Here is a 15438-nt window from a genome sequence, read left to right on the forward strand (position 1 = left end):
TTCATGTTGGCCCTTGTGTCCTTTTGACAAGTCCTCATCATTTTTTCAGCACCTCGTTAGTTTCTGGTACAAAAGGTTCCAGACTCTTTTTTTATTTTGCATGCTCCCACCTAGAATCAGTCATTTTACCATTCTCTTTTCACTGGAGAATGGTCATTTCAAAACCAAGACATAGCTGAAATTTTCTCATTGCTACTCAGATATCCACCTAGTAAATAAGGTAGAAAATGTATATGTCCACTCACACATATCACTCAAGAAATACTCATTAGTTTTCCTTTTCTTCCCCGAAATTTAAGTCTAAATGACATCTACTAGGTACTGAGTGTTGAGTTTTTAAGAACGCACTCATACAGATATAGCCAGTATTAGTTACATTTTAGAATATTTTCTGGGATAAAAATATGCCCTTAATCATATTAGTTTATTTTCATTCTTGGAGTTCCCACATAATTTGTGCTACGTGTGAATTCCCAAACATTCCTGATCCTCTCCTAGGTTTCTCTAATTGCTTCCTATCCTGTCCCCCTGGGAAGCAGCACCTTGTTGCCTCCACAAAGGTCAGAAGCAGCAGTCCAGACAACATTTGAAAATAACTTAATAACCCTGAACTGCTGCTCCCCTTTGGACAATTTCCTTAGAGCATTAGTCCTTTGAACACTGACTTGGTTCCAGAAAATGTCCCTTTCTCAGTGGGAAGACTCGAAATCCCATTCAGTCTTCCCCTCCCTCATTCCAAAGAATAGGACGGAGGGTAGGCAGTAGAGAGAAGGAATTAAATACTTCTTTTTGGAAGAATGTAAGCTTGTGTGCGCACACGTATATATATGCACACACATAATTTGTTCTTTTAAAAAAATAAACAGTGCATTACAGAAATCAGTACTGACACATCATAAATTTTTAAAATCATGTACAAGACAGAAAAAAAAAAATCTCTGCTTTCAGCAGTCTGGAAAGCTCCTAAGAATAGGTTCTATATAGAGCTTAGCCCGCTGTCAGCATTCAGGGGAATGATCACATCTCCTGCAATATCATTAACTCCTGAGTGAATGAAAGAGAAAAGCTTCCCTGTTCCTCCTGAATCTTTCAATTGCTTTTTCAGTTTTTCTTTCTCTGCTTATCCACATCCATCTTGGTCCCCAAAGCCATTGCCCGTCTGATAGTACAAAGAGTAATTTTTAACTTGCTTCTTTGTTGTTTTAGAAGGAATTTTTTGTTTTGATTCCTTTTTGTTTGGTTAATTTTTCTTGGTCTTGAGATTCTATTAAGGGATGTCATAGTTAGAGCCCATATAACCTCCACAGAGCAAAAGATGGGACTAAATCGTTTTTCTTTTCTTCTTTTTATAAATTTATTTATTTATGTATTTTTGGCTGTGTTGGGTCTTCATTTCTGTGCACGTGGGCTTTCTCTAGCTGCAGCGAGTGGGGGCTACTCTTCGTTGCGGTTGCGCAGGCTTCTCATTGTGGTGGCTTCTCTTGTTGTGGAGCACGGGCTCTAGGCACGTGGGCCCAATAGTTATGGCTCATGGGCTCTATAGCACAGGCTCAGTAGTTGCGGCACACGGACTTGGTTGCTCCACGGCATGTGGGATCTTCCCGGACCAGGGCTTGAACCCGTGTCCCCTGCATTGGCAGGCAGATTCTTAACCACTGCGCCACCAGGGAAGTCCCTACATTGCTTTTCTTTAAACTGAGGGCTTGTTCTATTGTGCCATACTGGTATTTCATTCAATGCTTGGGCTGGAAGTCTGAGATCAGGGTGCCAGCATGGTCACATGATGGCCCTCTTCCAGGTCACAGACGTCTGCTGTGTCCTCACAAGGAGGAAGGGTTTTTGAGTCTTTTTAAATGCTCTACTGTTGCCTTGTTTTATGTTTTTTTTAAGAAGTCTAGTGCAGGTCAACTTATTTAGCTTTTCTAAGTAATTTAGCCTTTTTGCCTAGAGGATATGAAGATTTCCTTCAGGACTGGAAGATATTTCCTCTATGTCTGAAGTCAAATAGTTTTACAATATGTCTCAGGATGGATTATTTGGAATTAATCTTTCCACTTATCAAGCAGGCCGTTTCAATATGTAGATTTGGGTCTTCTTTTACTTCTGGAATATTTTCTTGGATAATAATTTTGAGTGTTAGCTATATCCCATTGTTTTGGTTTTTTTTAGGGGACTCCATTTATACATATGGTTATTTCTGCTTTGCTTATCTCCCATTTCAACCATTTTCTCTCTAACCATTTATATTCCTTTCTTTATCTCATTTTTAATCTCTTGGTTATTTTCCTGCCTTTCTTCCATGCCCCTTATTAAATTTTCACTTGAGTCTATTCTCCTTGGGCACTTTGTAATTCAGTCAATTTTATAATGATGTTTTCTTCCATTTCTCTCCTGCCTTCAGTTTATTCTTTTCATTAATTCCTAGCTTTTGGTCTTTCTGTTTTAAAATCTGAATATCTTATTCAAGTTGTTTTTTTGTTTTTGTTTTTATAGCCCCAAATGCTTATCTCCTTAATTCAGTCTGGAGTATTGTCTTAGGATTTTCTTCTGCATTATAGTTGTTTCTGGGGAAGAGGGTATCCTCAGCTAAAGTATATCAAATCAATTCTGTTTCCTTGTAGTAACTTTATAAAGACTTGTTTAGTTTCCTTCTTTTCATTTTGCAGGTTTGGACTACTCTAAAAGATTCCTAGTTCAGTGAAGCCCTCTTTTGTCAATGTACCAAAGTCCCATTTCTTTACTAGATTTCTTTTTTTTGGTGGTGGTGGTGGTGTGAAGTAGGTATGAATCCTTTGTTGTTGTTTTTTTTAATTTATTTTACAAGAGACATTGTTCTATGCTTTTACTTCCTATCCCCTTCACCACCTAATCACCAAGGGGGAACCACTCCCTTTTTGCCTTTTTATTCTCCAGAAGCTCTACCTTCAAAGACTGCCTCATGCTTTGCACACACTTTTATGTTCCTATTCTTCTGATCTACAAAAAACCTTTCCAGTATTTTTCACATTCTTGAAATGGTTTTAGACCAATTTTATGGCTGCTGCTAACTCTCTGTTCCTCTCTCCTCAGAGCAGTTTTTCTCAGACTGCCTGCCCTTGCTTGACAGAAAGGTGTGGTAGTGCTTTGGTAGCTTTTACTTTTAATTTAAAGCTTTGAACATTCTTATCTTGCAGGTATGTTATCAACATGTTTTCTGTGCAGTTTTATTTGTTCTTGCTATTTTATATTTTGGGGAAGGTTACACGAGAAGATGTGGGTTTAAGCGTCCACCCATTGTCCAAGGCTACTTAGAAGTCACTGGCTTGAAATTTTTAGTACAACCTAAGCAACATGAACTCAGGCTATAAAACTGTATGAGTGCTGGCTTATGATAAATACACTGAAGCTATTTTAAACTGCAAAGAAACACAGTTAAAGACAGGCAATTTTCCTTACAAATTTAGTTGAGTTTCTAGTTCATTCTTTTGGGGGCCCAGATTTATGGGTAGTTGGTGTATAGTAGGTTACCAACTTGAGTTGATTCTGAGCTTTGTCTTCTATTCCTGGACCTTATAATATATGAAAGCTAATTTTCCAAGTTTATATAATTCAGCAACTGCCTCTAAGCTTCAAGGTTCAGCTGACCTGAATTCCTACCTACATTTAGTATTTGGCCTCAATACTTCTTACTTTCAACAAGTTCACTGACACATCTAAAATGCTTATTATATGATATTATATGATATGCAGCATGATTATTTTTTTAGCAGAAAGGTCAAACTGTCTTACTGTCAGGAATGGAAACTTCTAATTTAACTTTCAAAATAAAATAGCTTTCAAAATCTGTGAATAATATATTTTAGTTGTGTTTTAAAAAATGAAATGACCTATGATTTCCATTATTTTAAGACAAATAACTCTGGTTACTACATAAAATGAAAAGCATAACAATCATTTAGGTTAAACAATACATATTACTATGCAAATTTCTATAATATAGTATTTTAAATTATGTCTACTTTTCTCTTAAAATCTAGAAAAAGACTCAGGGCAACAAGTATGAACATGCCTTAATTAATTCTATGTAGTTTACACTTTCAAGTCTAAAATTTATAAAATAAGAACAATTCTAAAAAATATAAAATTCTTAAAGATAAACTGCAGAAAATGGAAAAATCTATGTTTACCACATAAATGAAATAAAACATCCTGGAAAATAATCAAAGGAAAATATTGCTGAGACTGTGTAATATTTAAGTCTCACTGTGGAAAGCTTAATGCTACTGACAAACCAAAATGTCACGGAAAAACAACTTTCTTACTCAATAAGTAAAAATGCGTTAAATTTATACATAGTAAATTTACTTTATTTTACTTATACCTAGTAAATTTACTACTAAAATAACTCAAAATAAATATAGTATTATAAACCTCCAAAAAGTTATTATTAAAATTATACAGATAATTTTCACTGTCCTAAAAGTGCCCTGTGTTCTGCCCACCCTCAGAAACCACTAATCTTTTTACTGTTTTCATAGCTTTAGCTTTCACAGAATGTCATACAGTTGGAATCATACAGTGTGTAGCCTTTTAGATTGGTTTCTTTCACTTGGTTATATGCATTTAAGGTTCCTCCATGTCTTTTTATGGCTTGATAGCTCATTCTTTTTAGTGATGAATAATATTTCATTGTCTGGATATACCACAGTTTATCCATTTACCTACTGAAGGATATCTTGGTTGCTTCCAAGTTTTGGCAATTATGAATAAAGCTGCTATAAACATGCATGTGCAGGTTTTTGTGTTGACATGAGTTTTCACTGTGTAAATACCAGCACAATTGCTGGATCTATATGCTAAAACTATGTTTAGTTTTGTAAGAAACAAGCAAAATGTCTTCCAAAGTGGCTGTACCATTCTGCATTCCCACCAGCAATGAATGAGAGTTCCTGTTGCTCCACATTCTCATCAGCATTTAGAGTTGTCAGTGTTCCCAATTTTGGTCATTCTAATAGGAGTGGTAACTCATTGTTCTATCCGTTTACATTTCCCTGAATTTGTAGTGTCTTTAAAGAAATTTTTAAAATATTAGAATTGAGCTTTCGACCTGAAGAGCTACAGAGAAGTTTTTTTAATTTATGGATAAATTCTTGAAAATGTATATAGGAAGAAATTATTTTAAACTCCCAACTGGATAAGAACATATAAACCATTTTAAGTATCATTTCACAGTGAATTATTTGTATTTACTTCTGCATATGACTATTTCTCTTTTTCTACTAATCCAGAACACTTGAAATAAAATAAAAGCCCCATTCTGAAGACTTGATCAAAATGAGGTGAAGTAAAATTTCCCACCTTCCCCTTTGTGTTTATCTTTCTCTCTCCTTGAAATAAGATACTGTAAAATGGATTAATAAAAACCTGTGCTTTATTTCTCCACAAATCTAAATCTACCTCATTTCCTAACTAAAATATTTCCTGATTACTAGAGGGTTTTTAAGTATGGTCTAAAAGATTCTTGACAGAAAAAAAAAAGAACTTGAGAAAAAAAAACAGTCAAATCTTGTACTTCCCCTAGATGTTTCATATTACCAATTTAGGGTTAAAAAAATAGTAGGTATTTAGTATTCAGTTAATGCTCTGTTTGGTGGTGGTGGTTGTCTTATTATAAAGAAAGACTTCGTAAGATTTTTCTTTGACAAAACCACTGCATGAATTCAGTGTAAGAGCTAGTACCAATAACTAACATCAATTTTATAACTTACTTCTGAGAGAGACCATTTACTCCTGTGGTTGAGGAGATGAATGAGTAGAACCCATAATTCTTTAATGCATGGACAGGGGCAATGGTGACTCATTAATGCTTCAGAAGGCCTAACCTGCAGGAAAGACCCAAAAAGAGTAACTTATAAGACAGCAGAACTTTACATGCCACATATCTCCCCAAATGTTTTAAAAGAATGATTTAGATGACTTAAAATTTATGCTCAATTACATAAAATTGTTTATAAAAAAACATACCATTTCATTAACTTTTAAAATAAATTTCCATTTAAAAAACAAAAGTACACAATGAATTTTATTTTCAACTTAAAAAAAACCTCTGCTTTAATCATCTAGCCCAATGGTCAGCAAAGTTGTTCTGTAAAGGGCTAGATAGTAAATATTTGAGGCTTTAATAGTGAAATAGTCTTTGTAACAACTATTCAACTCTGCCATTGTTCTACATCAGTCACAGATAATGGATAAAAAGGATGGGACTGTGTTCCAGTAAAATTTTACATATAAAAACAGGTGGTGTGCTAGATTTGGCTGCAGGGCCATGGTTTCTAAACCTTGATCTAATCTATCAGCCAAATAAAAAGACTTCTAAGAAAATGATTAGAAAATAAATTTTGATTCTCTGTAATGCAGACTAAATTTTTTTGTAAGAACAAGTACAATTATTAGGAATTTATAAAAGTTAGGCAACTTTACCATTTTTGTAACAAATATACCCTCAATGGCCCCAAATAATACAGAGAATATGCACTGTAAGTATAGCCAGACGTCTGAAATTCATAATGTGTTCATTATTTCACATACTACATACACTTTTCTAACATAATACACAGTAAAAAAAACAACAACAGTAAAGACATTACTATATCATATCTGGTCAATCTACTAATTATATTAGTTGTAAATACATAGACTAGATTTAAACAATATTAAAAATAAATACATAAAACACAATCTAAATTTAAAAAAATTATAAATCCCAATTTCCATTAGGTAACATTTATGCTTGTAACCTGAAATAAGTGATTATTGTCAACAAATTTCCATTGCTTGAAAATAAATGAATACCATAGCACTTTCAAATCACTGTCTGCATTAAACACTATGATAAGCAATTTAGTAAAAACATGTAATTTCCCCCATGATTCTAGACCTTTTATGAAGACAACCAAACAAAACCTCTCTTTAAATATGTCAACTAACTTTAGCTAAGTACTCATTTATTTTATTATATAACAACAAAACAATAGATTATTAAAGGGCTGGTATCTATTTGAACAGAAATTAAATTTCCAATCATTATCACGAACATTCTGTTTTTATTTATTTTTGACAAATGGAAAAGGCTATTTTTTTTAAAACAGCTCTAAAACACTAATTCCAGCCTGTTTTAAATGTTTACCTCAAATTCTTTTCCCAACCACCTCCCAAATAAAAATAAATATAAAATTAGAAGAAATAACAAGTAAGCCATTTTAGATTCTTATGGGTCAAACCACATGCATTAAGTACTGACTATTGCCATTAAATACCAAAAGTGCAAATGAACTCTTAAAACATTACCTTATCATACCTGTTGAGGGACAGGCTTATTAAATCACAAAGAAGATTTTCACAATGTTCTTCAAATAGGCTGACATTGGTTAAATTGTCACCTGCCAGATTCATAAACTGATGACTATATATAACTTGTTCTAAAAATGGAATAAGATAAATTCTGTTTAAAACTACAGTAGATTTTAGTAATTCAGAAGGAGGAAAGTGACTGTATACCTTTAAATTAACATAACAAAACTGCAAAATAACAGTTAAAAGCAAATGTTTTGCAAATAAAACTTTGAAAACAATTCCTTTCTTATACGAGCAGTGATAGACATTAGCTTAAAAAAGTTTCAATCCTCCCAAGTACCATTTAATAGATTTTCTTAATTTGGCCACCTGAAGAGCAACAATGCAACATCACTTCAAAGAAAAAAATACAAGACAGGAAACACCAGAAAATCTTTACCCATATTTCTAACCAATAAAGCCTTTAAAACATTATTCCTTTAACAAATACTGAAAAAATAACCATGTACAATTGTTTTTTGGCATGAAATAGAGTAAACCAAGGTAACGGATACCAAAATTTGAACCTGTCAGAGTAATTTCATCTGAGTATTGCTCTAAGAATATATTATTTGAAATACAGTCCACATGAGAGAGGAAATCATATGTTTGTGTACACCTTTATATGTTCACATGTATGTATATAAGTGCTTACACATATACACATACACATATATGTATTTTCGTATTATTAATGCATTGAAAAGTAGGTATTGAGGTAAAGGATATGTTTATTACCTAAATAATTAATAATTTACAACTACAGGAGACCTTAAGATGGCGGAGGAGTAGGACATGGAGATCACCTTCCTCCCCACAAATACATCAGAAATACATCTACACGTGGAACGACTCCCACAGAACACCTACTGAACGCTGGCAGAAGACCTCAGACTTCCCAAAAGGCAAGAAACTCCCCATGTACCTGGGTAGGGCAAAAGAAAAAAGAATAAACAGAGACAAAAGAATAGGGATGGGACCTACACCAGTGGAAGGGAGCTGTGAAGGAGGAAAGGTTTCCACACACTAGGAAGCCCCTTCACGGGCGGAGACTGCGGGTGGCGGAGGGGGAAAGCTTCAGAGCCGCGGAGGAGAGCACAGCAACAGGGGTGCGGAGGGCAAAGCGGGGAGATTCCTGCAAAAAGGATCGGTGCCAATCAGCACTAACCAGCCCGAGAGACTTGTATGGTCACCCGCCAGGACGGGTGAGGGCTGGGAGCTGAGGCTCAGGCTTCGGAGGTCAGATCCCAGGGAGAGGACTGGGATTGGCTGCATGAACAAAGCCTGAAGGGGGCTAGTGCGCCACAGCTAGCCAGGAGGGAGTTCAGTAAAAACTCTGGACCTGCCTAAGAGGCAAGAGACCATTGTTTCAGGGTGTGTGAGGAGAGGGGATTCAGAGCACGGCCTAAACGAGCTCCTGAGACGGGCATGTGCCATGGCTACCAGCGCAGACACCAGAGACAGCCATGAAATGCTAAAGACGCTGCTGTAGCCACCAAGAAACTTCTGTGCAAGCACAGGTCACTATTCACACCTCCCCTCCCAGGAGCCTGTGCAGCCTGCCACTGCCAGGGTTCCATGATCCAGGGACAACTCCCACGGGAGAACACATGGTATGCCTCAGGCTGGTGCAATGTCATGCTGGCCTCTGCTGCCACAGGCTCCCCCGCATTCCTTAACCTCCCCGCAGCCTGAGTGAGCCAGAGCCCCCTAGTCAGCTGCTCCTTTAACCCCGTAATGTCTGAGCAAAGAACAGACGCCCTCAGGCGACCTACACACAGAGGTGGGTCCAAATCCAAAGCTGAACCCCAGGAGCCGTGTGAACAAAAATGAGAAAGGGAAACTACTCTCAGCAGCCTCAGGGCAGCAGATTAATCTCCACAATCAACTTGATGTATCCTGCATCTGTGGAATAAGTGAATAGACAACAAATCATCCCAAAATTGAGGCGGTGCACTTTGGGAGCAACTGTAGACCTAGAGTTTGCTTTCTCGTCTAATTTGTTTCTGGTTTTATGTTTATCTTAGTTTAATCTTTAGAGTTTATTATCATTGGTAGATTTGTTTATTGATTTGATTGCTCTCTTCCTTTTTACTTTTTTTAATATATAGATACATATATTTCTTTCCTTCTTCTCTTTTTGAGAGCGTGTATGTGCATGCTTCTTTGTGTGATTCTGTCTGTACAGCTTTGCTTTCACCATTTGTCCTAGGGTTCTGTCTGTCCGTTTTTTTCTTTCTTTTTTTTTTTTTTGGTATACTTTGTAGCTCTTATTATCACTGGTGGATTTGCTTTTTGGTTTGGTTGCTCCCTCCTTTCTTTCTTCGTTTTAATACTTCTAATTTTTTAAATCATTTTTTAATTCTTTATTTTAAGAACTTTCTTTTCTTTTCTTTATTTCTTTCTATTTTTCTCCCTTTTCCTCTGAGCAGTGTGCCTGACAGAGTCTTTGTGCGCCGGACGGGTGTCAGGCCTGTGCCTCTGAGGTGGGAGAGCCGAGTTCAGGACACTGGTCCACCAGAGACCTCCCGGCTCCACATAATGTCAAACAGCGAAAGCTCTCCCACAGATCTCCATGTCAAAGCTAAGACCCAGTTCCACTCAACGACCAGCAAGCTACAGTGCTGGATATCTTATGTCAAACAACTAGCAGGACAGGAACACAACCCCACCCATTAGCAGAGAGGCTGCCTAAAATCATAATAAGATCACAGACACCCCAAAACACACCACTGGATGCAGATCTGCCCACCACAAAGATAAGATCCAGCTTCATCCACCAGAACACAGGCACTAGTCCCCTCCAACAGGAAGCCTACACAATCCACTGAACCAACCTTAGCCAGTGGGGGCAGACTCCAAAAACAACAGGAACTATGAACTGCAGACTGCGAAAAGGAGACCCCAAACACAGTAAGTTAAGCAAAATGAGAAGACAGAGAAATATGCAGCACGTGAAGGAGCAAGGTAAAAACCCACCATATCAAACAGATGAAGAGGAAATAGGCAGTCTACCTGAAAAAGAATTCAGAGTAATGACAGTCAAGATGATACAAAATCTTGGAAACAGAATGGAGAAAATACAAGAAACGTTTAAGAAGGACCTAGAAGAACTAAAGAGCAAACAAACAATGATGAACAACACAATAAATGAAATTAAAAATTCTCTAGAAGGTATTAATAGCAGAATAACTGAGGCAGAGGAACAGATAAGTGACCTGGAAGATAAAATACTGGAAATAACTACTGTAGAGAAGAATAAAGAAAAAAGAATGAAAAGAATTGAGGACAGTCTCAGAGACCTCTGGGATAACATTAAACGCAGCAACATTTGAATTATAGGGGTCCCAGAAAAAGAGAAAAAGAAAGGGACTGAGAAAATATTTGAAGAGATTGTAGTTGAAAACTTCCCTAATACGGGAAAAGAAATAGTCAAGCAAGTCCAGGAGGCACAGAGTCCCACACAGGATAAATCCAAGGAGAAACATGCCAAGATACACATTAATCAAACTAATACAAAGAAAAAATATTAAAAATACAAGGGAAAAGCAACCATTAACATACAAGAGAACCCCATAAGGCTAACAGCTGATCTTTCAGCAGAAAACTCTGCAAGCCAGAAGGGAGTAGCAGGACATATTTAAAGTGATTAAAGGGAAAAACCTAAAACCAAGATTACTCTACCCAGCAAGGATCACATTCAGATTCGACAGAGAAATTAAAACCTTTACAGACAGGTAAAAGCTAAGAGAATTCAGCACCACCAAATCAGCTTTACAACAAATGCTAAACGAACTTCTCTAGGCAGGAAACACAAGAGAAGGAAAAGACCTACAACAAACCCAAAACAATTAAGAAAATGGTAAGAGGAACGTACATATCGATAACTACCTTAGATGTAAATGGATTGAATGCTCCAACCAAAAGACATAGACTGGCTGAATGGATACAAAAACAAGACCTGTATATATGCTGTCTACAAGAGACCCACTTCAGACCTAGGGACACATACAGACTGAAAGTGAGGGGATGGAAAAAGACATTCCATGCAAATGGAGAACTGGAGTAGCAATTCTCATATCAGACAAAACAGACTAAAAAAAAAAGACTATTACAAGAGACAAAGAAAGACACTATATAATGATGAAGGGATCAATCCAAGAAGAAGATATAACAATTGTAAATATTTATGCACCCAACATAGGAGCACCTCAATACATAAGGCAAATGCTAACAGCCATAAAAAGGGAAATCGACAGGAACACAATAACAGTGGGGGACTTTAACACCCCACTTTAACCAATGGACAGATCATTCAAAATGAAAATAAAGAAACACAAGCTTTAAATGATGCAATAAACAAGATGGACATAACTGATATTTATAGGACATTCCATCCAAAAACAACAGAATATACTTTCTTGTCAAGTGCTCAAGGAACATTCTCCAGGATAGATCATATCTTGGGTCACAAATCAAGTCTTGGTAAATTTAAGAAAACTGAAATCGTACCACGTATCTTTTCTGTCAACAACACTATGAGACTAGATATCAATTACAGAAAAAAAGCTGTAAAAAATAAAAACACATGGAGGCTAAACAATACACTACTAAATGACCAAGTGATCACTAAGAAACCAAAGAGGAAATCAAAAAATACTTAGAAACAAATGACAAAGAAACCACGATGACACAAAACCTATGGGATACAGCAAAAGCAGTTCTAAGAGGGAAGTTTATAGCAATAAAATCCTACTTCAAGAAACAAGAAACATCTCAAGTAAACAACCTAACCGTACACCTACAGCAATTAGAAAGAGAAGAACAAAACAAACCCCAAAGTTAGCAAAAGGAAAGAAATCATAAAGATCAGAATAGAAATAAATGAAAAATAAATGAAGGAAACAATAGCAAAGATCAATAAAACTAAAAGCTGGTACTTTGAGAAGATAAACAACATTGATAAACCATTAGGCAGACTCATCAAGAAAAAAAGGGAGAAGACTCAAGTCAACAGAATTAGAAATGAATAAGAAGTAACAACTGACACTGCTGAAATACAAAAGATCACGAGAGATTACTACAAGCAACTATATGCCAGTAAAATGGACAACCTGGAAGAAACGGACAAATTTTTAGAAAAGCACAACCTCCCAAGACTGAACCAGGAAGAAATGGAAAATATAAAGAGACCAATCAGAAGCACAAAAATTGAAACACAGTCACAAGCATAGAAATTGAAACTGTGATTAAAAATCTTCCAACAAACAAAAGCCCACAACCAGATGACTTCACAGGCGAATTCTAACAAACATTTAGAGAAGAGCTAACACCTATCCTTCTTGAACTCTTCCAAAATATAGCAGAGAGAGGAACACTCCCAAACTCATTCTATGAGGCCACCATCACCCTGATACCAAAACCAGACAAAGATGTCACAAAAAAAGAAAAATACAGGCCAATATCACTGATGAACATAGATGCAAAAATCCTCAACAAAATACTAGCAAACAGAATCCAACAGCACATTAAAAGGATCATACACCATAATCAAGTGGGGTTTATTCCAGGAATGCAAGGATTCTTCAATATATGCAAATCAATCAACGTGATACACCATATTAACAAATTGAAGGAGAAAAACCATATGATCACCTCAATAGATGCAGAAAAAGCTTTCAACAAAATTCAACATCAATTTATGATAAAAACCCTCTAGAAAGGAGGCATAGAGGGAACTTACCTCAACATAATAAAGGCCTTATATGACAAACCCACAGCCAACATTGTTCTCAATCGTGAAAAACTGAAACCATTTCCTCTAAGATCAGGAACAAGACAAGGTTGTCCACTCTCACCACTATTATTCAACATAGTTTTGGAACTTTTAGCCACAGCAATCAGAGAAGAAAAAGAAAGAAATAAAAGGAATCCAAATCAGAAAAGAAGAAGTAAAGCTGTCACGGTTTGCAGATGACATGATACTATACATAGAGAAACCTAAAGATGCTACCAGAAAACTACTAGAGCTAATCAATGAATTTGGTAAAGTAGCAGGATACAAAATTAATGCACAGAAATCTCTGGCATTCCTATACACTAATGATGAAAAATCTGAAAGAGAAATTAAGGAAACACTCCTATTTAACACTGCAACAAAAAGAATAAAATACCTAGTAATAAACCTACCTAAGGAGACAAAAGATCTGTATGCAGAAAATTATAAAACACTGATGAGAGAAGTTAAAGATGATGCAAACAGATGGAGAGATATACCATGTTCTTGGATTGGAAGAATCAACATGGTGAAAATGACTAAACTACCCAAAGCAATCTATAGATTCAATGCAATCCCTATCAAACTACCAATGGCATTTTTCACAGAACTAGAACAAAAATTTCACAATTTGTATGGAAACACAAAAAAAGACCCCAAATAGCCAACACAATCTTGAGAAAGAAAAACGGAGCTGGAGGAATCAGGCTCCCAGACTTTAGACTATACTAGAAAGCTACAGTAATCAAGTCAGTGAGGTACTGGCACAAAAACAGAAATACAGATCAATGGAACAGGATACAAAGCCCAGAGATAAACCCACATACATATGTTCATCTTATTTTTGATAAAGGAGGCAAGAATATACAATGGAGAAAAGACAGCCTCTTCAATAACTGGTGCTGGGAAAAATGGACAGCTACGTGTAAAAGAATGAAAGTTGAACACTCTCTAACACCATACACAAAAATAAACTCAAAATGGATTAAAGGCCTAAATGTAAGGCCAGACACCATAATAACACTCTTCGAGGAAAACATAGGCAGAACACTCTATGACATAAATCACAGCAAGATCCTTTTTTACTCACCTCCTAGAGAAATGGATATAAAACGAATATAAACAAATGGGACCTAATGAAACTTAAAAGCTTTTGCACAGCAAAGGAAACCATAAACAAGACAAAAAGACAACCCTCAGAATGGGAGAAAATATTTGCAAACAAAGCAACTGATGAAGGGTTAATCTCCAAAATATACAAGCAGCTCATGCAGCTCAATATCAAAAAAACAAACAACCCAATCCAAAAATGGGCAGAAGACCTAAATAGACATTTCTCCAAAGAAGATATACAGATTGCCAACAAACACGTGAAAGGATGCTCAACATCATTAATCATTAGAGAAATGCAAATCAAAACTACAATGAGGTATCACCTCACACCAGTCAGAATGGTCATCATTAAAAAAATCTACAAACAATAAATGCTGGAGAGGGTGTGGAGAAAAGGGAACCCTCTTACACTGTTGGTGGGAATGTAAATTGGTACAGCCACTATGGAGAACAGTATGGAGGTTCCTTAAAAAACTAAAAATAGAACTACCGTACGACCCAGCAATCCCACTACTGGGCATATACCCTGAGAAAACCATAATTCAAAACGAGTCATGTACTACAGTGTTCATTGCAGGACTATTTACAATAGCCAGGACATGGAAGCCACCTAAGTGTCCATCGACAGATGAAAGGATAAAGAAGATGTGGCACTTATATACAGTGGAGTATTACTCAGCCATAAAAAGAAAGGAAACTGAGTTATTTGTAGAAAGGTGAATGGATACAGAGTGAAGTAAGAAAGAGAAAAACAAATACCGTATGTTAACACATACATGTTATCTAAAAAAGAAAAAAAAAGGTTCTGAAGAACCTAGAGGCAGGACAGGAATAAAGACGCATACGTGGAGAACAGACTTGAGGACGTGGGGAGGGGGAAGGGTAAGCTGGGACGAAATGAGAGAGTGGCATGGACATATATACACTACCAAATATAAAATAGATAGCTAGTGGGAAGCAGCCGCACAGCACAGGGAGATCAGCTCTGTGCTTTGTGACCACCTAGAGGGGTGGGATAGGGAGGATGGGAGGGAGACCCAAGAGGGAAGAGATATGGGGATATATGTATATGTATAGCTGATTCAGTTTGTTATAAAGCAGAAACTAACACACCACTGTAAAGCAATTATACTCCAATAAACATGTTAAAAAAAAAAAAAGAAATCCTTTTAATTTGT

The 15438-nt window shown here is 36.3% G+C and overlaps 1 protein-coding gene across 1 annotated transcript in view; it reads right to left on the bottom strand.

Annotated features, from left to right (window-relative positions):
- The window catches only part of MMS22L (MMS22 like, DNA repair protein), a 139792-nt gene that overhangs the window by 109541 nt on the left and 14813 nt on the right, over window positions 1–15438 (bottom strand). Inside the window, exons 8-9 of the mRNA XM_030883001.2 lie at window positions 7327–7457; window positions 5748–5861 (exon numbers count right to left, since the gene is read on the bottom strand). Coding sequence (XP_030738861.1) covers window positions 5748–5861; window positions 7327–7457 — 245 coding nt within the window. The remainder of the gene's footprint in view (window positions 1–5747; window positions 5862–7326; window positions 7458–15438) is intronic.

Source organism: Globicephala melas, chromosome 14 (assembly GCF_963455315.2).
Source record: "Globicephala melas chromosome 14, mGloMel1.2, whole genome shotgun sequence".
NCBI lineage: Eukaryota > Metazoa > Chordata > Mammalia > Artiodactyla > Delphinidae > Globicephala > Globicephala melas.